Source organism: Pinus tabuliformis, chromosome 2_2 (assembly GCF_031772625.1).
Source record: "Pinus tabuliformis cultivar Carrire ecotype Pingquan chromosome 2_2, CPIR1, whole genome shotgun sequence".
Lineage (NCBI taxonomy): Eukaryota > Viridiplantae > Streptophyta > Pinopsida > Pinales > Pinaceae > Pinus > Pinus tabuliformis.
Genome location: NC_142300.1, coordinates 1,162,178,778 through 1,162,202,103, shown reverse-complemented (window position 1 = coordinate 1,162,202,103; position 23,326 = coordinate 1,162,178,778). Strand labels below are relative to the sequence as shown.

The 23,326-nt window shown below is 39.7% G+C and overlaps 1 protein-coding gene across 5 annotated transcripts in view; it reads left to right on the top strand.

Moving 5' to 3' along the window:
- LOC149197553 (methylthioribose kinase-like) overlaps positions 1-22,986 on the top strand; it is a 79,505-nt gene extending 56,519 nt beyond the window's left edge. For all 5 annotated transcript variants that reach the window (XM_089405892.1, XM_089405891.1, XM_089405888.1 and 2 more), the window contains 2 exons: positions 20,986-21,200; positions 22,489-22,986. In XM_089405892.1, coding sequence (XP_089262018.1) covers positions 20,986-21,200; positions 22,489-22,657 — 384 coding nt within the window. In that variant the 3' untranslated portion in view covers positions 22,658-22,986. The remainder of the gene's footprint in view (positions 1-20,985; positions 21,201-22,488) is intronic.
- Positions 22,987-23,326: the final 340 nt, after the last annotated feature.

Here is a 23,326-nt window from a genome sequence, read left to right as displayed (position 1 = left end):
TAGCTCTCGGAACATCCGAGATTTGCCGGGTAGAGTGAGGTAATCTCACTAAGTTTCTCTACCAGTTGTATTTATATGTAACTGGATTGTCGGGAGGGCATCCAAAGTTGTATTTAGAAACTACTGCTTAATAATATAAAATCCTCAAAGCTGCTACACCGGTTTTTCCATAGTGGGTTTTTCCGGGGACATTTGTCCAAAAAGTATTGTGTCACTTGTTTGAATTTTTCTCTATTGTTCTGTTCTTGCTTTGGGCAAATTAATTAATTAAGTGAAGGCTGCAGTTGTATTAGCTTCGATATTTGTTGCAGGAAGCAATAAATAATTTGTTTCAGTAATTAACATATAAGAGAAGTTTAATCAGTTGTTGCTGTAGTAGATTCGGGTGGGATTCTCGAATTTTCACATGGTATTGGAGTTGTGGGTGAAGTAAGAAGAGAGTGCTAGAGATCACAATGTTGAGCAGAAGAGGGAGATTGAAAAGCTGCAGGACGCAGCAGTTCGAAAGCCCAGAGGGTTTGCACAGTTCTAGCCAGAGGGCTGAAATTTCGAGGCAATCTCTCTCCGAGTGAGTGGATAGAGAGAAGGGCTTCCAGATCGAATTTTTGCCGAGGCAAAGGGAGCAGGGTTGAAGCCTCAGCGTAAGGAGAGCTGGTGGGACGCAGATTTTTCTGCAGGCAGTTTGTTGGGCAAAAGATCGTCAGAAGAGAGAAGAGAAACACAATGAGGGAATTTTTCCTCAGTAAGACTTCCTGCCAAGAAGTCTGTTTTCTTATTGGCTGAGAAGCAGTAGTAAGAACCAGAGGAGATTTTCGACATTTGTGGCAGAAATGGCAACTAGTGGCTTGAGGGATCAGGACAGGTTGGACGGAGCATCCAACTATGTCATCTGGAAGGCTAGAATGTCATTCCTTCTAGATGAGCATGCCCTCAAGACATATGTCGACAGCGTGGTGGCTGTGCCTGCAGATCCAGATCCGCTGAAGAAGTACCAAACAGAAATGGCGAAGGCCAAGAGGATGATCTTGGATGGAGTAAAGGATCACGTGGTTTGTCATGTCGCTAGCAGAGGGACTGCTAAGGAGATGTGGGATGCCTTGGCCACGTTATATCAGGGATCTTCCGAGTAGCGGAAGATGTACTTGGAGCAGAAGCTGAGATCTGCTCAGATGTAGAAGGGAGAGCATGTGGATCCATTCCTCACGAAGCTGAAAGAAACTCGTGATGAGTTGTTTGCTGCGGGGCATACACCTCAGGATTCAGAGTTGGTTAGACTGGCCCTCAATTTTGTCTCAGATGAGTGGCAAGTCTTTGTCGAGGGTATCCTGGGCAGAGCAACATCGCTGAATTGGGATGAGATGTGGGCAACTCTAAAACAAGAGGAGTTGAGGAGAGACTTAGTCAAGGTTAAACTTGATGGAAGCAACAACAGTGGGTTGAAGCCCAAGTAGGAGGATAATGCAGCCCTTGCATCGAAGGGACAGCAGGAGCAATGAAGACGTAAGAAGGACATCTCGAAGATCAAGTGTTTCAGGTGCGATGAGACGGGTCACTACGCTATACAGTGTCCTCTCAGGAGGAAGGACAAGGATGAGAAACATGATTCGAAGGTTGCGCTCGCGAAGATCGAAGAAGAGGAGTTCGCCAGGACAGTCGAGATACCTCTAGGAGGGAGGTGGGCTGATTTGGAGTTGTAGTTCGAAAGAGCTACAGATGGGTAGGATATTTGAGGAGTCCACCTCTAGGATCATTTCCTTGATATGGGAGCCCAGATCAGAAGTAGCAGGATGGACTAGTGTCGGATGGTGCCGAGGAGTGTCGGAGAGACAGTTGCAGTGGCTAGGGGCGCGAAAGACTGAACAATGTAGAGCAGAGTTGGAAGCAATGCAAATGGCACAGAGGAGAGGTCAACAACAACGCAGTAGATTCAGAGGGTCAGTGCAGAGACTAGCTATCATATCAAACACAGTTAGTTCAGTAATTTTGGATGTTTTCTCGTTGCTGATAGAGTAGCAGCAACAGTTTGTAGTGCAGTAGCAGTTGGCAGTGGCAGTGCTAGTAGCAACACAGATGCAACACTTGAGAGGGAGTTATAGTACAGATGCAGTGTTGACAATGGTAGTGTCAACAACAGTACAGTTGCAGCAACAACGTTGTAGTTGGTGGACAGCATGTCAGACATCAGCAGCGCAGAGGATAATGCTTCAGAGTCAGAGCAGTATGCAGCAACGTATATTGCTAGAGCACATTCCTCGCTAAGAGGGAGTGTTGATTTGGGGTAGCATCGGATGTGCTCTAGGCGTCAAATTTTGCAGGGAGGCTTGAGCACATGTATTCCAAAGAATCCAGAAAGCGTTTTGGGAAATTCCACCCAGAAACGATTTTTAAAATAATTAATATTTTCTGGTGGGACCCTAAATCTAAACTTAGGAAATTAAAAATATTAATGGGTATTAATCTAATTGTGAGTGTAACTTCTAGAAGAAGACGAGGATCAAGCTAAAATGATCTTAGCCATTGATTAGCTTTTACTTTGGGCCATTGAATGTCAACGAGAAGGTTATTTAAGGGAGCTTGAGGGTCATTTGGAAAACACACCGAGAGATCAAGAGATCGAATTTCTGAAGTGAGAAGTTCTTAGGAGGAAATTCTAATTGAGTAGATTTCTTGCAGTTGAGGGGCATGGATAGTTGGGTTGGAGTATCTTCTCTAGAGCCCAGGATACACAACAAAGAGAGGCATAGAGACACCAGAGGGGTTGACGCTGAGAGAAAAGGGCCCACACAGAGCTTGATGTTGATCCAGAAGGGCTCACGCAGAGGTAGCTCAGTCACCCATGCAGAAGTCCGAGTTTTACAGAGGAGCTGACATTTATGAGCCGAGAGGGCTGGAAACTGCTCCAGAAGGCAAGACATTTCCCAGTTGAGTTGACGCAGAGCCTCAGAGAGCTCCATGCAGGCCCACGCAGTTACTATGCAAGGGCAGTGTAGTTGTAGCCGGGGACAGTTGATTCAGCTGTCGGAACAACCGGGATTTGCCGGGTAGAGTGAGGTAATCTCACTAAATTTCTCTACCAGTGGTATTTCTTTGTAACTGGATTGTCGGGAGGGCATCCAAAGTTGTATTCAGAAACTATTGCTTAATAATATAAAACCCTCAGAGCTATTGCACTGGTTTTCCCACAGTGGGTTTTTTCCGAGGACATTTGTCCAAAAAATACTCACTTGTGTAAATTTTTCTCTATTGTTCTGTTCTTGTTTTGGGGAAAATTAATTAATTAAGTGAAGGCTGCAGTTGTATTAACTTCGATATTCGTTGCAGGAAGCAGTAGATAATTTGTTTCAGTTATTAACAAATAGGAGAAGTTTAATCAGTTGCTGCAGTGTTTGATTCGGGTGGGATTCTCAAATTTTCACAAGTCAAACGAGCTTCAGAGATTGAGATTGAGTTGATTACAGAGATAAGGAGATTATTTACATCCCAGAGTCTTGTTCAATCCACAACAATTTGTCAATACAAAAATTTGTCAATACTAGCTAGGATGCACCAAACTTCGATCCAAAAGCCAACTGAGTGATCTTTAGGCCTCCTTTTCCAAACCTTCGCTTTGATTCTATGTTGGAGAAATGGGAGGTTTGTAAATTAAATTCAATTTCTCCTTTTCTTGATAATTACTTGTGAATTTGTTGGTATTATCTTATTATGTTTTTCTTCTTTCATCAAACAATTAGCAAATGTAAAAACATGAAGATCATAAAAACACAGAGAACACAAGATATAGGCTCCAAGCCAGGGCAAAACCCCTCCAAGGGGAAAACCTGGAAAATTTTCTTCTTATAGAATCAAATCAAATGAGATATCTAAGACCCATGACCATTAAAAAACTTCACCTCTAGATGCCAAGCCAAACACTCCTTTAGCACACAAATCCATCATCAAGAGACCAGCAACAAGAAATGTACCAAGCCAGAACTTCCACAAATTATAGCTCAAGAATAACTTCTTTCTTTTAGACTTCGGTCCTCCACTTCTTCTGTCTTTTTTTTTTTGCAATATTTCAGACCACAATCATCCAAGTGTGTGTGTCCAAATGAACTCCATTTTACCTGTATTGATGTTGTCCAAAGGGGTGCGAATAGACATGACCTTTGGGATAGGGCTGACTTGGCATCTAGAGGGTTTTTTGACCCAAAAATACATATTTCAAAATTCTTTTTCTTTTTACAATAGGTCCAAATAGGACTTTGACTCTGACTCAAACACCTAGAAGCATGAAGAACATGCTTATCTACAAACTAATAATAATAATAATTTCTATTTTTTCTCTTCTTTTTCTTTTTACATAAAATACATAATGGTACAAATTATGAAGACCGAAACTAGTTACATTTTCGAACGAGACCTTGGTACTTGATAGGAGCTCGTCTTGATTATTTAAATGCCTTTTGGTGGAACGGGAAAGAGATGAGAAATTATACATAAAATTCCTTTCTAGATGGCACCAAATTGCTATCTGGACAGTGCACTATGTCCAGTAGAGTCAGATCGCATGTCCTCCAGAGAATTTTCTACATTCAGGTCGAGACACCTACACAGCAGGCATCCTTTGCATTCATATTTCTGGTGAAGAGGCCATCTATTTTGTCTTTGGCAGCTCAATTCCAATGTTAACTGGTGTCTACCTTTCTTTTTGATGCGGGGCTTTCTTTTTTGCCGCAGAACCTTCTATCTTCTGACAAGAGCAAGAGTGGTTCTCTTCTGTTCTACAACAACTGTATGTACTCTTCTCACAGTGCCAGCTCCTCACTGCCTTTCTAACAAATCTCTGTAAAGATCACACAACCTTGCTCTGAGACCATATAAGAAATATCAAATATGATGCGCAAGTGATAATCAATAAAGAATGTGTGAGAGGAACAATGATAAACAATAAAGAAGAGTGAGAGGAACTTGAATAAGATATTCATTATTAGCTGCAGTTCATCATTACAATAGGATGTCTTTTAATAAAGATTGCAAATAGTTATAAGATCTAACTACTTATTTGAGATGCGGTGGTTGAGTGATTATCGCAACCATCATACAACAATAATTCAATGCCTAACAACTTGATATTATTACATATGTAAGCCTTATTATCTAACAAAAGATAAACTATCAAACAAGCAGTAATGGTAAATCCATAGACTAACACCAACCCTAAAAGAAGGAAATGAGATAAACAAAAGAGCAATAAGGAGATAATGAGTATGAATTTCACATCAATAAATGCCTTTTTTTTTCTTTTTCCAAAGAAGAAAAGCACGTACTCTATTTATAGCAAAAAGAAAATACATTGAGCATAGATGCCGTAGCATTCCACTGGCACAAAGGCCCAAAAAATAGACCATAAGAGTCCATTTATCACAACTACATAAGCATTGTTTGTATAAAATCTGCTGATGCTCCATAGGTGTCCTAATATATCTGCATTCTTCTTCAAAAATGTAAGTTCATAATAAAACTTTAAACTATCATGCAATGCCCTGCAAGTATCCTGCTGTCAGAGTATAGCATGTTATCTGACCTCAACTGAAGATAAAACAAGGGGAAGGCTGAAACATGCCGTGCCATGCCTTCCATGAGAAAAAAAACATGTTCCTGTGAGCTTCCAAAAAAGAACTGTTATATGATGTTCAAAAAGAAACTGAGTCTGCTGCCGAGCAAGATACATGTAAACCAGAGTATATATACTTTCAAAAGAAATCCCGTGAGATTAATCATGCACAGGGGCATAGTGGTGGTGGCTGACAGTGCCTTCATAGCTTTCTTTGATTTGCCACTGTCCTTGATCCAGTGCCAATCCTCCCTTCAAAAGTTGATCAACCTTTTTGTTTTGTTCCCTATAGATATGTGTGAAAGTGATGAGAGAGAAGGTTCTTATCCTTTGGATAACATTTTTGATGTAATGGAAGGATGTTGGAAATACTGAGAGGAGGGCGAATCAGTGTTTCACTTCAATTAATTAATTTTTAATCTTTAAAGCATTAAATAACATTAGCATCGGATCAAAACATAAATCAGCAACACCATTCAACAATGCACAACATCAATGATAGTACACGAGATTTTTAGGTGGAAATCTTTCCCGGAGAAAAACCACTAAACGCTTTAATATAGGTCTTTTAATGATTATATCAACAAGAAGCTCCAATTTCCAGGATTCTCTAGCAACCACTAGAAGGAGGCTCCAACCCCTTGATTTACGAACTCCAACTGAAAGGACGCTCCAACACCCTGATTTACCAACTCCAACTGGAAGGACGCTCCAATGCTCTGGATTTATCAACTCCAATTGAAAAGATGCTCCAACACCCTGATTTACCAACTCCAACTGGAAGGACACTCCAACGCCCTGCACATGCTTCAATTTTCCCTAACACCACCTTGCCACCCTGAAGTGTTCTGAAGCTCCAACCTGAAGAAGACTCCACTCTTCGCCTTGCACCACCTTGCCACCCTACTCAATAAACCACCACTTGCCTTGAAGGCTCCAACCTTCAATTCACCACAACGGACCACATCTCATATATTTTCAGATTGGATCCACTTGTGATCAATATCCACATAAAAATATCAATCAACTCTCTCTGCTCACCAGAAAGATCAAACCCTAGCAACAAATCCCACTCTGACCAACAGCAAGATGATCAATCCTGCTCAATACCTTTGTTTGTTCAGCACACACATTCAACAGCAATTCTGCTCAAATCCAGTTTCAAACCCTCGGTAGTAACCTTGCTCAACAATATTCTCATTAGCAATGGTCAACACCATATGAATAAAACCCTAGCAACTTCTTGACAACAGTCTGACCAACAATGATACAAAATACTCGGACTGCTCAATACTTCATCAAATCATGACAATGGCATATGATAATGGCAGTAGTAGAATTACACTATATAGCCAACACAATCTCTGATCAGTGGCATGTCAAAAGGACAACGTCATTACACTTGTGTTCAATAAATCATCATGTAAATGCAAGACAATTTTATAAGGTAAACTCTCTGGAACGCTTTAGCAACAAGTGGTCATTAGCTCTGCTATAGAACGATAAAAAACACTTTGGTTCTGTCCCTGCTTATATATACAGTCTGCTCCTTGTATACTTCTCCTAACAAATTCTTGCCTCAACTATTTGAACATAACATGTCTCACACCTCAAGATTCTTGATATGAAGATTGCCACTGACTGCCAAGTGTTGTGCCTGACGATGCCTTTGAGAGATCTCAAGTCTGCCCGGTCCTTTGTCTGAAAAGATCATACCACAGGAAATGAAGAACCTTGACTCACAGTCAATTCTCTTTCAATTACTTGCCTTAGTCTAGATCTTTAGTCCACTCAAGTCTGCTTCTTTATAGACTTCTGTCAGCCCTTTGAATAGACCCTTGATCAGACCTCAGAAAGGTCTAGATAGACTTCAGATTTCCTTCTTCATGGATCATTTTGTCACTGATTTGGAGATGTATCTTTTCTGCCCTTTCCTTCTGTCACTGATATATCTTTGATTGCAATCTTTGAGGATGTCCCAGATGTCTTCAGTGTTTGTTGTATAGGGCAAGGCTCAGATTGTACTCTCCTTGAGATGATTCAAACAAGCTTCTTAAGTTAACACACTGCTATTCAATGACTGAAGTGGTTCAGCAAAACTCTTTTGAACACTGACTCAAAAATCCTTAGATCAAGCCCTGACCAGGGTGCTTCTTGCCCTTAACAGACTTTGTCGGATGCCAACAAAATAAGCCTTTGGAAAACAATGAAAATGCCTCAGAGTCCTTGGATTAGGGTTCAAAAATGTAGTAAAAATTTCCTCAGAAAAATTGCTTCAAAACTTCTGACAAACCTGTGAAGAACCCTCCCCAAGATAACATGAAAATTAACTTCAAGTTCACAGAAGTGTTACCTTGTCTGTGTGGATATTTTTTTGCTTCAGTGGCTGAAATTTGATCTTAGAGCCGCCTCAGGAAGAGGGCCAAACTTACCTCATTAACAGAGAGAAATGGCCTCAGATAAAAGTCTGTTGAGCAGGCCGAATAGATGCTACAGGTAGCCGCAGAGATCCTTGTCAAGGGAGACCGAAAATAATCACAAAACCATGCCTCAGATGGTGCACTCAGGCAGGTCGAAATGGGTCTCAGGGAACCAGATCTGAGCCTCAGAAAAGACCAACGAAAAGTGCCTCAGACAATTTGGACATAGCCTCAGAAAAAGTGAAAATTCTGCCTCAGAACGAATCAGAACAAGCCTTCTAAATGCCAACGAATAGTCACAAAAGAAAGATTTCAACACAGACCTGAAAGGGGCCGAAGTAAGCCTCATCTGCCAAAGAGAAGGGGGCCCGAAATACTTTAGAGCACTGCCAAAAAAGTCCAGTGAACTACCACAGATAAGCCTCAGGGATAGACTGAAATCAGGCCTCAGGAAAATTTACTGCCCAACGAAACCTTCAGATTTGGTCACGAATAACCACCACAAAATATCAAAGTAATAAACCCAATAGAACCTCAGACTTTGGCCTTCTTCTGATCTCACGTTTTTCCCAGGCCTCCGAAATTTCAAAATGAATAAACACAGGAAGATAAGCTTGTATTATTGTCTTTATGAAAGGAGTTGAGCCTCATATTTATAGAAGATGAAGGGGCTCAATAGGGGGTCTGACATGCCCATAAAAACAAAGAGCTGACCATACAATATTTGAACTTTAAATATTCAAATTTGAAATATTTTGGAGCCAATTTTAACACCCTTGAAGGCCAACTTAACCTCCTTTGCAAGCCGAATTAACCTACAAAAAAACTAATTTATTTCTTCAATAATAAACCTTCTTAACCAGCTAATTTGGGATAGGAAAATTCTTAATTTAAGAGTTGATAGGACCTCCATGATTTAATCAATATATATATATATATATATATATATTTAGTATTTAGCCAACCATTTGGCTGCCTTCATCATCTTATTGTGTGAACCTTGACCATGCTTTCGGGGCACAAACTTTGATCAAGCATATCTTCTCAACCGTGAGGAGTTATGTGGTGTGCCTCCTACCGTTGGAATCGGTACGATGAGGAGAATCAAATGAAGATGGTCTTGAACCCAAAAACACTGATCCTTACATCCAAATTCCTCATAAAACACAGGGTATCATGACCACATTGCAGAGGCTTACTTTCTTCTCTTCCTTCTAGGGTTTCATGATCGTTGGAGCTTCCAATCAATGCAATCTATAGACGAATATTAAAAGCGTTCAAAGACCGATGTTGACATCAATGACAACACCATTCAACAAAGGAAACTATAGTTTCTCAGTCTAGTTATTCCCTGCATCCATTTTATAACAACCAAGGAATCTCCAAAGATATTGCGATTTGAGATATGAAGAAAATCAACCAATTGTAATAGTAATTTTAGTGTAAATAATTCAGCATAATTGTTTGAAGCCTTCCCAATGTTGTAAAAGAAAGAGAAAAAATGAGTATTTGTTAGATAGATAATGCCTCCTAAGCTACCCAAAGAATAATTTTGTTGTGATGCTTCGTCAAAGAAGGCCCATGGTTTTTCTTTTGCAATTTCAACTTCAACACGGTTCCAGATTCTCATAGCGGGCTGATGTATTGGAAGAGAAGTCTGAAGGGCTAGACTGTTTATTGCAACTGTGATGTAAAATTGTCCTTGATTTGCAAAGATTGTGCTATTTCTCTCTAGCCAGATGCCCCAACAAACAATCATAGGGAGAGCTTTTATATTGTGAGGGGGCTTCTTGTCCAGCCAAGTTCCAAGGCAAAGCTTCCTCTAAAGCTTCCACAAAGCTTCCTTGCCAAGTGTAGTTTGCTCTAATGGATGTATGAATCTCTCTCCAAACGCTTACTGTGAAGGGACATTATATGAAGAGATGGGGGATGTTTTCTGCATCCTCTAAACAGAGTGAGCATCTACTAAGCCCACAAAAGGATCTTTTCTGAAGTATCTCCTAGGTGGGGATCTTATTTTTAAGCATCAACCACATTAAGAGTTTTTTTTTTGGCGGGCAGATTTGTTTCCATAGCTTTTTGACCAACCAAGGAGGTGGGTGAGCATTTTGCTGTTGTGTAATGGGGAGTTACCCATATTTTGGACTGTAGAAGCCTAAGGGTGCATATGACCAAACTATAATATATTTAAAAGGCGAGAGAGAGACGAGATTGTGATGGAGAGAATCGGTATACTGATTCTATTCAAGAGCCAGGTCCCCATCAATATGTAAATCCTCAACCCTCTGCCAAGACTGATGCGCCTCCCAAATAGGTACAATTCAAGGCCCATCTGACTATCCTTCAACACATTTTGACCTCTGTTTTCGCATTTGATGACATCTTTTTGATCTATAATGTGTTAACTATGAAGGTTAAGGAATATTTGTTATATCCTGTAGCCTTGTAGCCCACAAAAAGTGGGGTACCCCTTTGGAGAGCTTTTTTCCCGATGTATCTTCTTTCAGAGGGCAACAACAGCCCTTGACAACCACCTGATAGCTTTGATGTGCTATTTTGTCTCCGCCCCCTCAGCCAACCATTGTGTAGCCTTGCTCATTTGTCATGATCGTATGTTTGATGGTGGGCCATCCAATCGTGAAGGTATGATTTTTCATTATGTAATTGGGTGTTTATGCTCTATTTTTTTGGGCACACTTGGGTATGGATTACTGGGTGACTTGGAAGGAGGAATGGTTTTGACTGTGCTTTTGTTCCCTTACCTTAACTGGGGGGTTAATCTTGAATCCTAGACCCGTGGGATCCCCTCTATTGGCTATTAGCTTTAGGAACGACACTACATGGGAAACCTTGATCTTCGTTGTGTGGTCCCGCCTCTTGATACCATATATCTCACTCCCCTTCGCTCATTACAAGCCCTTCTTCACATTTTCCGATTTGTGTCCACATTTATCCATTGGGTCCACAAGGTGTTAGCATCCCCTTCCCCTTTGTCCACAACCTTGGGTTGGACCTGGAACAATGCCCCAGAGGTTGATGTAGCTAAAAAAAAGGTAAAAGCATAAATATGGCCACATACAAAAGGAAATAATACCACAAGATGCAAAAGATGGCCGAGACAATAACGTTTAGCGTGTGGGCAAAAGCTAAGCATGAGCTCTACCCCTTATCATTATGGCCATCACCTTGGTTCCTAGGGCCCCTATGAGTACCCCTTGCATTGCTAAGGAACTCATGCATGTCCCAACCCTTGGTGGGCGATGAACTACCCCACCTTAAGAGGGTAATCATTGCTATATCATACTCTCATTCCTTGGAGCCTCGAGCAGTAAAATAAAAGAAAATCAATAGAAGGAAAAAGGCAAATGAAGAAGGGTGGGAAAACAAAGGTCGGGGTAACTCATGCATCCACGTATGCTCCTTCATTACATTCATATACCCAAGGTGTGGGCTCTTCTTATCATAGCTATCATTTACCATGGCATGTGGTTTGGAGGCTTCCCTTTGCCCCCACTCTGTTCCATCATTATTTCACATGACACCTGCCATTTGAAGGATGTACTTTGGACATGTCATTCTCTTAGAGGTTGAAACCACCTAATAGGGTTCTTCATTAACCACTCCTACTAGGAAGGTAACAATATGACGTGTTCAAAGCCCCAAATTTGGAAGGGAAACCCACTATGAAGCCTCACTTATGCCCTTGATTAACAAGCTTATTCACTCCATTGTACTAATGAATTATTGTATTTGAAGGTGAGGAGATGCATTCGATCTTATGCAGGATTGCAAGTGGGTTTTCATCTTGGACTTGACCTCCTTATATGGGATCCAAGCGCTCCAAAGGATCATGATAACATTCGTAGGGTGAGCATTGAGAGCCATGGGCCCCATTTATGCAGATCATTAATTGCCACACCATGGGCTTCTTCAACACCATTATTTGCTTGTTCGTTGCCCTAGTTATTTGAGATGATGATGCACTTGGACTAGGATGCCCCAGTCGGCTTCACGTTGCACTCGACACTTGGCATTTGATCCAAGGACCAGAGGAGGTTGTATCTTTCCTAGGGAGACATGGGAGGGCATGTGTCATCCATTAAGCCCTCATTGATGGAGCATCGACTTGATTTTGAGCCACTTGGAGACCCATGAGACCCATTTGGGAGCCCAAACCCCAAAAAGGGGTCCCAGAGATGTTTTGTAGCATAATGAGGGTGTCACCCTCTTCATCATGATTTTTGAGGCCCTCTACCACATTTCTAACACAAGAGGCCTCAACATTGCCTCTCTAGGCATCCACGCATGCATGACATCAACCTTGTGTGGGCTTAGGAGAGAGATAAATTAGAGGGGCTTGTTCACTTCTTATTCGAACTACTTAGTCATTTATATATTTGTGAGACCTCATTTGAGATCTCACCATCACTCTAGATTTTCGGCCTCATTGGCAAATTCAGACCTGCAATTGTGGAGGATTTTTGGTGATTATGGATGACTTTTGATGCGTGGATAATTTTCTCTCATTTTTGGAGCTTCTAATTGGCATTGTTGTGGATGGATATACTCTTTGCTATCTTATAAGTGCTCTTTCATGATGAATTTCTAGATTTCACTAATGTCTAATGCATGGAATAATGTCTCATGGTTATTAATGTGCCCTAATTGTTTAATATTGTTTACTAATTGTAACTATTGCGAATTTTGCATGTGTTACTCATTTTGATAGTGAATGAATGAATGTTCCTAAGGGTTTATTGCATTTTATCCTTGAAACTCCATTAACAAGTGTCTTGGAAGTATAAATATCTAGAGGGGGGAGCGAAAGCCTTTCCTTAAGGTCTCCTTGAAGAGCGAGTTACCCATATCAAGATCATTCATGACACCAAACCTCCCAAGGGTCTAGGCATTGGTCAAATTTCCTTGGTGGTCACTAAAACCTCAAAATTATCTCTCTTTTAACCTTTATTTTTTGTCCCCTTAAGGATAAGAAGGCTCATCTAGGGCTTGGTACGAAATCTATTAGACGAATTTTTGAATTTCATTTGGATAGAAATCTTCCTTTGTGTTTCCTTTAGAGGACCTCAAGTTTTGGTGGAAATCCCATGGTGGATTCTCCATAAATTTTGATGTTGCTCTTGTCACATCAAGAGGGAACCCTAGAAATTAATCCTTCAACTTGGGGATTCTTTGAAGGCAAAATTCTTTAGTACTTGGTGAAGTAAATCATATGTTGCCTTTTCTCTCACCTACTTTGACCTTGGATGCGCGTATATCTCGTGTTAAGACTCAACCCTAGGTTTTGTGTAGTCTATCTTCAAAGGGGTTTTTTGTGGAAAGTCTTACTAGTTTCTCCTAAAGCTTGCACCTTTGTTGAATCTTTTCATTGAATGAGCTGCCTTACCTCACTTTAAACCTATCATAGAAACATCTATCACAAGTGAGTAATATTGGGACTCTTCCCGTCAGTGAAAATCCGAGAAGAGCAGGGAACTTAGGCTATGGTGACAGTGGGCTTCTGGCCCAAGTGCTATTGTGCCCTCTAACTTGGGGATTCTTTGAAGGTAAAATTCTTTATTACTTGGTGAAGTAAATCATACGTTGCCTTTTCTCTCACCTACCTTGACCTTGGATGCACGTATATCTCGTGTTAAGACTCTCAACCCTAGGTTTTGTGTAGTCTATCTTCAAAGGGGTTTTTTGTGGAAAGTCTTGCTAGTTTCTCCTAAAGCTTGCACCTTTGTTGAATCTTTCATTGAATGAGTTGCCTTGCCTCACTTTAAACCTATCATAGAAATATCTATCACAAGTGAGTAATACTGGGACTCTTCTTGTCAGTGAAAATCCGAGAAGAGCAGGGGACTTAGGTTGTGGTGACAGTGGGCTTCTGTCCCAAGTGCTATTGTGCCCTCTAACTTGGGGATTCTTTGAAGGTAAACTTCTTTAGTACTTGGTGAAGTAAATCATACATTGCCTTTTCTCTCACCTACCTTGACCTTGGATGCACGTATATCTCGTGTTAAGACTCTCAACCCTAGGTTTTATGTAGTCTATCTTCAAAGGGGTTTTTTGTGGAAAGTCTTACTAGTTTCTCCTAAAGCTTGCACCTTTGTTGAATCTTTCATTGAATGAGCTGCCTTGCCTCACTTTAAACCTATCATAGAAATATCTATCACAAGCGAGTAATACTGGGACTCTTCCTGTCAGTGAAAATCCGAGAAGAGCAGGGGACTTAGGCTGTGGTGATAGTGGGCTTCTGTCCCAAGTGCTGTTGTGCCCTCTAACTTGGGAATTTTGAAGGCAAAATTCTTTAGTACTTGGTGAAGTAAATCATACGTTGCCTTTTCTCTCACCTACGTTGACCTTGGATGCATGTATATCTCGTGTTAAGACTCAACCCTAGGTTTTGTGTAGTCATCTTCAAAGGGGTTTTTTGTGGAAAGTCTTACTAGTTTCTCCTAAAGCTTGCACCTTTGTTGAATCTTTTCATTGAATGAGCTGCCTTGCCTCACTTTAAGCCTTTCGTACAAACATCTATCACAAGTGAGTAATACTGGGACTCTCCCTGTCAGTGAAAATCCGAGAAGAGCAGGGGACTTAGGCTGTGGTGACAGTGGGTTTCTGTCCCAAGTGTTGTTGTGGCCTCTAACTTGGGGATTCTTTGAAGGCAAAATCCTTTAGTACTTGGTGAAGTAAATCATACGTTGCCTTTTCTCCCACCTACTTTGACCTTGGATGCACGTATATCTCGTGTTAAGATTCAACCCTAGGTTTTGTGTAGTCTATCTTCAAAGGATTTTTTTGTGGAAAGTCTTACTAGTTTCTCCTAAAGTTTGCACCTTTGTTGAATTTTTTCATTGAATGAGTTGCCTTGCCTCACTTTAAACCTATCATAGAAACATCTATCACAAGTGAGTAATACTGAGACTCTTCTTGTCAGTGAAAATCTGAGAAGAGCAAGGGACTTAGGCTATGGTGATAGTGGGCTTCTGTCCTAAGTGTTGTTGTGACCTCTAACTTGGGGACTTTTTGAAGGCAAAATTCTTTAGTACTTGGTGAAGTAAATCATACGTTGCCTTTTCTCTCACCTACCTTGACCTTGGATGCACGTATATGTCATGTTAAGACTCAACCCTAGGTTTTGTGTAGTCTATCTTCAAAGGGGTTTCTTGTGGAAAGTCTTACTAGTTTCTCCTAAAGCTTGCACCTTTGTTGAATCTTTTCATTGAATGAGCTGCCTTGCCTCACTTTAAACCTATCATAGAAACATCTATCACAAGTGAGTAATACTGGGACTCTTCCCGTCAGTGAAAATCCGAGAAGAGCAGGGGACTTAGGCTGTGGTGACAGTGGGCTTCTGTCCCAAGTGCTGTTGTGCCCTCTAACTTTTGCCTCTTTACAGGGCCTGCCAGTTTATGCAACAACAAGCCTAATGCATTGAATGTGTAGGACAAAGAGCATTTGTTGTGGAGAACACATTGGAGACCAACAAGAGAAGATTTAAGAGGCTCGTTCCTTGCATCATCCCATCAACAACTCGGTTGGATTATGGGTAGTTACTACCCCTCAGTGACTGCAAGAACCCTAGGAGACTAGATCCATTTTTGTAGGAATTTTGGAGGGAAGTAGCCTTCCCTTCAAGGAGGCTGCCCCTTGCTCATTTTTCTATAAATAAAGGAGCTTAGTTGCTTAGTAGGATTCGACTTTCAGAGGAAGATAGTGACTATTAGAGCAAGAGCTTGCTACTTGTCATGTTATGTATTTGAACAGTTTTTGAGATTATTGAAAGCATAATTTTGCCTCCAGTCTGAGTTCGTTTTAAGGGGGCCGAGTTTCCTTGGGTTAGGGCCCAACCCAAGCACTCAAGCCCCTCTTTTGTATATTTCTATTATGCATTTCTTTTTCTGCACTTAGCCTAGTTGTGTTTCCTTCTGCAAATCTGTTTATGAGTAAAAGCTTTGTCTCTGTAGGTTTATGAGCAAGCTCTCTTGAGAAGCTTGGCTATGTACCCTGTGTGGACAAGTATAAAAAATATAGTCTTTCTTTTATGCAGTAGTTAGGTTCTAGTTCAAATTCAACTCATCCTTTTCCATGCATTTTGGCTTTTTGCAATTAGTATTTTAGCTATCTTTTAATCATGCTGTCTTTGGTAGTTGAATGGTCATTTTGTGTGCAGGTGAGTTATATCGATCCATAGGGCAGAGTAGCTTAACTTTCCATGCATAAACACCATCTCCTTCAACACTCTTCCTCCCATTTTCATTTGTTTCTCCAAACTGTCTGCGCACAGAAAATTACATTACAGAGCTACAAGAGATTGTTAGTTTGCTTTTCCCCTTGTGCAAGATGGGCTACTGAGTAGATCTAAGCTTGGAAAGGTTCCTTACGCTCTTTCACAACTTCCTACCACCCTATTCCTCCTTCATAGCACTTCTAGAACCCTTAGATCGATCTCAGATGCAAGTCTGTTGCAATATATGGCATCCTGTAGCAATCCTATAACACTTAACAAAATTCATCAGAACACGGCCATAATTGCCTCTTAAGCTTATTTTTTGCTTCTCATCACTCCACAATGCCCCCTAAGCCTTCGAATCAAACTTGAGAAGACCAAAGACCCTTTGTATATCTTCCTTTCATCACTGTAGCTTTAATTCTACAATTAGGGTTTACTGTTTTGGTTATGAGTTAGGTAGCATAAAAATAGTTTACATTGATTACTTCTGAGCATTTGATGTTTTTTGCAAATAGAGTAGAGTTGACCTTGATTGCAATAGTATAGATTTGATTTCTTGCAAGATAGATTAGAGTCATTGCTTTCATGCAATTAGCTAGGGTTTACTTTTCTGTTATTTATCTTCTGCAAAACAGATTATGATTTCTTTTCCAGCCTTTCTTTCCATGCAAATAGATTAGTGTTTCCTTGATGCAGTAGGATAAGTATGCTTCAATTGTCTTTTTTTTTTGCAAAGTTAAGTTCAGTAGTTTGTCTTCTTTAAAATTTTGCAAAATGGTCTCTGCACATTTCATTTCAATCATTTGCTTCAGAGCAACTTAGGTAGAATCTTGCTTACTGTGCATATAACACTATCACCTCTTAAGTTTGTACGAACTCTAGATTGATAAATTAAAGTTGGTAGCCCTGGGAGTCACAACATCCTTGTTGTAATACTAGGACTCATCAAAGATTATTGACCCAGGAAACCCATCCTAGCGGAGGCCTGATGCAAGTAGAAGATGCCTTGAGTATGTAGAACATGACACATGTATAAGTTGTTCCGAGAAGATATGTGATTCCCTGATTCCGATCCAAGGAGCTTTCCCAACACAAAATTTTGAGCCGTCACCAACTTTCCATCTGAGGCCTTGAGTGATGATATTAACAGAGTTTAATATGGCTTTCCAGACTAAGGGGCCGTTTTGCGATGGTCTTTTAGGGCCTTTGAGCCATTTCAGAGTAGTAGTTGGGAGAATGTATTTTTTTACCATAGTCTAAGCCTAGAGCCTAGTGCCTTGAATTGGCCTCCATACACTTTTTGTGGCTAATGCTTTTGAGAACCAGATGAGGTTTTTTAATCCCCATCCTCCTAAAGGCTTGGGAAGGGCTATGGAGGACCAAACTATGAGATTAAAGGGTCTACGATCGTGCTTCCCAACCCAAAGGTATCATAAGGAGATCTGCTTTATTTTATTTAGGATGCCTAGGGGAACCCATGCTAAAGAAGCCCATTATACAGGAATAACTTCAATCACTGTGTTGCAAAGTATTAGCCCGTCTGCATTAGAAAGGCATCAGTTGCACCAGTTTTGAATTTTGAGCTCAATTTTGGCATTGAGCCAACTCCAATCCTCCTTTTTATAGTTGTTTGGCTTTAAGCGAAATCCCAAATATTTTAGGGTGTCGCCAAGAGGTGAAGGGATAGATGTAGGGATTCTGGAAACAAGGATAGATTCATCCCGATCAAGTGCATTGCCAATTAGAGTAGACTTTGCATGATTTATCGACATACCCATTGCCATAGAGAATGATTCCAAGATGCAATTAATGGTTTGCAATATGCCAACATCCATTGCAAGGAAGAGGATATCATCCACAAGTAAGAGATGCGTGAGAGAACATGCAGGGGAGATCTCAATACCTCTAATAAGATGTCGTCTGTTTACATCGAGGATGGCCTTGCTGAGAGCTTTGGCCACAAGCAGAAAGAGGAGAGGGGACATGGGACAACCTTGCCTAAGACCTCTCCGAGGATTAAAGAAGGTTGAAGACGATCCATTGATCAAAAGAGCCATCAAAGAAGTCCTTATACAACTGTAAATCTAGTTAACAAATGAAGGGTTAAAGCCAAGATGAAGAAGAATCAATATGATGTAGAGCCAATCCTCTCTATCGAAGGCCTTTGATAGATCCACTTTGTATATAACTATTTTTTTCTTGTGAGTATGGATAGAGTGAAGACCCTCTTGAGCTAGGCCAATCGCACCGTGGATTTGTCGATCCTTCAAAAAACTGAACTGTTCTATTGAAATGTGCTCACAGAGGGTTGGCTTTAATCGAATGGCTATGACCTTGGAGATGATTTTATAAATAGAATTGCAGAGAGAAATGGGCCGAAACTGATCAAAATAGACATGCATATCCGATTTTGTTATGACGGTGATGAAAGTAGTGTTGAATGGGGTTAAGATTCTCCCATTTTGTCTGGAGTATTCCAACACTCTCAATAAGTCAACACTGATAAATGTGAAGTTTCCACTAATGTAATAAACTGGAGTTTAATCTTCTATCTACTGCAGATTATTTGTGTTTTGAATTATTATTTGACAAATAATGATTAAATCACTATTGCATTCTTCACAATTAAAAACGTTGTCGAATATAAAATTGGAACTGAGAAAATATGCGCACACACATAAAAATTTGACATAGTTATTTTTGGACAAATGTCCTTGGTAAAACCCCAAAGGGAAAACCAGTGCAGCAGATGAGGGTTTTATTATTATCTTCAACAAGTTAGGAAATTAAGACTGGATGCCTTTCACTAGCAATCCTCCGGAAAATACTAACCTCAATTGGAAAAATAATCTCGAGATTAATTATCTACCTCTACAACTGGATCTGCCTCTTGCCCGACAACTCGCACTTCTTGGCTAGAAATGCGCACTGCTGCTTTCTGGAGATTCGTACAACCTTGGAATCATCTTCTTGCAAGTCATCCTGCCTCCCTCTACCTCTGAAATCCACTTGCTCTGCCTCTGGACTATAGATCCGACCTCTAGCAACTGAAATGTGGTCTCCTACAACAACTCACACTAGGAATTCTGGCTACTCGCACTAGCTGTAGCGACCTCCTTTGCAGATGAATTCGAACTCCTCTTCCTGTCTCTCGGACATTGGAAAATACTGAGGAAAATTCCTCCGGACACCTTCTCCCAAATATTTGCTGATCCCTCTATCACTGATGCTTCCTTAGCTTCAACTGTGTCCTTCCTGAATACCTGCAATTGGGTAATCGAATTGCTCACAAAATGCTTGATGCCTTCTCCAATCCCTTTGACTTGTTCTTATAATCTCTCGTTAGAGTCTCAACGACCACCATCACATCTCAACCAATGGCTAAGATCATTTTGACTCCACAAATTAGCTTTTCCAGAATTCTCTAGAGCAAAATTGAACTCCCTCAATTAATTCACTTTAATTAACCAATTTTCCTAAGTTAGACTTGGGAACTTTTTAATTATTGGCTAATTAATTTAATTAAGGTGTCTCCAAGTCTTTTCTCGCAAAAAATTTTCTGTGTTTTGGAGATCTTGTGTTACTTAGCCTCTTAGACATCATAGAGACTAGAATACCTGTCTGCTGCTACCCCAAATAAAAACTAACAATAAATTCGAAACAAGTCTGATAGAATTCTATGGAAAGGCCATCTGGACCGAGGTTTTTATCCTTCTGGAAGCTAGGCAATACAGCTTCCAGCTCTGGTTTGGTGATTTCTTTCATAAGCTCTTCATTATCATGCTCATTAATAAAGTGGGGGAAAAACTGCCAATTGGAGGATCTTGTTTATGTTTGCTCTTCTAGGCTTTTTGAAAATGTCCTTGAAATATGATATCCTTTCTCTGCAATGTCCTTGATGGAAGAGGCTTTTGATCTGTTGGCCTTATTGATTCCCCATATAGTATTTATGGCTTTCGATGGTTTGCTATTTGGTGGAAATATTTTGTATTCTCATCCCTTGCCTGAAGCCTAAGAGCTCTGCTCTTTAAATGTCATTCTTTCTCCTTTTCCAGAAGAAGGACCCTTTTTTTCCCTTCTAGGCCTTTTTGAGCAGCTAATTGCTCATCCGAGAGAGAGGAATGGTCACCATTTTCCAGGAGATCCCGTACATCAAGAAATACCTATATGCTATATTTCTAATTTTAGGTTTTCATTAAGTTTTTATGTATCCCCCAAATTTTGTATCTGCTGGTTACTCTTTTAATTTTATTCTTGCTATCATGTATGATATTGTAGTTTATTTGATATATTTTCTTTTCATTGTCACTTGTACACTGAAATTTAATTGCATTTTCTGACACCCCCTTTACCAGCGATTTGAAGATGCTGAGCCAGATGTGCACCCTAACATGACACTGCACCTGTATCCATAACCTTGCATTAATGCCACTTGTTTGACAGTTCTTTCTTGTGTTTCATGGTTTAGTCATTTCTTATGTTGTAGTGTTTGGTAGTATTTTATTTACGGATAAAGGTTGTGCTTTTAAATGGTAAAAAGTTGGATAATGTTCATTAATTGTTTAAGCAAATGTTAAAATATGCATTTTGATTTAGTCTAAGAATTGCAATTTATCTTCTGATGTTATTCTGTATATCTGGAAATTGCACGTTTTTTTGTTTTGTTTTGTTTTTGTTTTTGTTTTTTCTTAATTGTTTTCTTAATGTTATTTTCTTTATTTATAATTTTGCAGGACTATAAACAATGGATTGTTAAACTCATAGAAGATACATGGAACCTTTTTGAAGCGAAGTTTATTTCTTTATGGAATGCAAACACAGAACACTGTGGAGATGCTTATCTAGAAGATATATATAATAATCCCGAGGTTAGATTGCTCGTTCAGCGAAAGTATATAAAAGATCTATTTCATGACAGCCTTGGATTTGGTGCTGCAGAAATGATCAGGTAATGATTTCAACTATGTACAGTTTTCTCTGGCAAATGTTTCACTTTTGATTGGAATTATGGTTTCACTTCTTCAGTTTGTAGGTCCCACAGATTTCTCCTTTTTTTGACAATAGGTAAAAGTTAAAACAAATGGAAAATCTTACCTATTTTAGGAAGAAATCTGAAGGTTAAACTTTTTCCTCTTAAATTTAATTAAATATACAATAATGTAAAGAGCATATTTCAAAAAGGACTGAAGATAGGCTGCCACCATAAAGCAAGATACGGGAAGAATCTAAAATCCCCCAAGTGAAGATCCTCACTAATTATCAAATAAGCAATCACAGTTAGCCATGGGCCTCTAAACCGATACATTACATAAATATTAAAAAACCTAAAGTTAACAGCCCCAAATGGTGAAGCATCATGCAACCCATCATCATTAGATAAAAGGCCAGTGTGGACTTGCCTGCTTCTCCGGTGAGTCGTGATAACTCATACCTGGTTGATCCTGCCAGTGGTCATATGCTTGTCTCAAAGATTAAGCCATGCATGTCTAAGTATGAACTAATTGAGATTCTGAAACTGCGGACGGCTCATTAAATCAGTTATAGTTATAAATATTTAATCATCAAAGAAATAAATCCCCATCAACTTACATGTACAGAGCCATCAGATAGGCTGCCACTGTAATGCAACATATGTGGAGATTCTAAAATTCTGTAAGTGAAGATCCTCACTAACTATCAAGCAATCAATCACAATTAGCTGTGGGCCTCTAAACTGATATATTACATAAATAGCACAAAGCCTAAAGTTAACAGCCCCAAATGGTGAAACATCATGTAATCCATCATCATAAATCATATAATCATCAAACAAGAAATCCCTGCCAACTTACAGGTATAGAGGCATCATTACTGTAGGAGGGGCCTCGATTTTTTCCCATTTATTTTGTGTTATGCCTGAACTTGTTTTCATCTCTCCATTGATATCCGCAGTCTTGTGCCTGTGCACAATTTACTTACCAACACCTTTATCTCTTACCCTTCACTAAATGTCATAGTTGCTGTGCATTATCTTTTTCCTTATTCTCCTGTTATTTAGGTTATTTTTAAGCTTTTTTATTGCTTGATTTAATTGGCAGAGATTGCAAAACTGGGAAAGGAATTGCCAATTTTAATTTGGTTCACTAATTTTCTTTTGCTGTTTGGTCCCCTATTTATGTTACTACTGTTAGTGAATTCTAACATTCATATTCATGGGGAGCCTATGAATTTCATAAGTCTGTATTTTGGAAATGCAGGAGAATTGTTGGGGAAGCTTATGTAGAAGATTTTGAATCAATAAAAGATGCAAGCAAGCGATCAGAGTGTGAGCGCCGAGCTCTTAATTTTGCAAAGATGCTTATGAAGGAGAGGTGCAACTTCCATACAATTAGTCAAGTTGTACAAGCTGTTCAGGGAAAATCTTAAAGACTCTTGCTTTTGGCATTCTTCACTGTTTGGAGAGACTTGTTTGGTGGAAAAAGTTATTGCTGTGTATTCTTAAAATACATAGAGTACCTTGAGATGCTTGAACCGGTAGCAAGTTTGTTTCTGTTAATTTTTATCCTTCAGTGAGGTGAAGTGCACTCGAAGGTACTTGGTGAATCTAGGGTACACTTACCTGAAAATATGAAGAAAGATAGTCTAGAATTTTCCCTTTAGAACATGGGTTCATTTGATTAATGGATTGTAAAAGCTATATGTCAGATAATTTTCATCCAAGTTAATGCCTAAGTTCAAAGAGTCTTCAGTCTTCAGCCATTGGAATCTAAGAATTATGATAGTTCCTCAAATAGGCATGGTGCAAAAAGGAGATGCAATTTCAAAATTAACCATTGTTAGCACCACTTTAACTTCTTAGAGCATGATCTCTGTTGAATTTTTTACAAGGTACACAATAGAAAACAATTTTCTGATCTGATAATAACTAACTAATGATCTTTAGTCAATTTATCTCATGCCACTGATATCATTGAGCAATTATGCACAGAAAATATCAACAGTGAATGCAACAAAAACAATAAATATCATTAAAAAACAACCATGCACAATAGAGGCATAATTTTTACCCTAGGAAACCCTACATTGGGAGAAAAC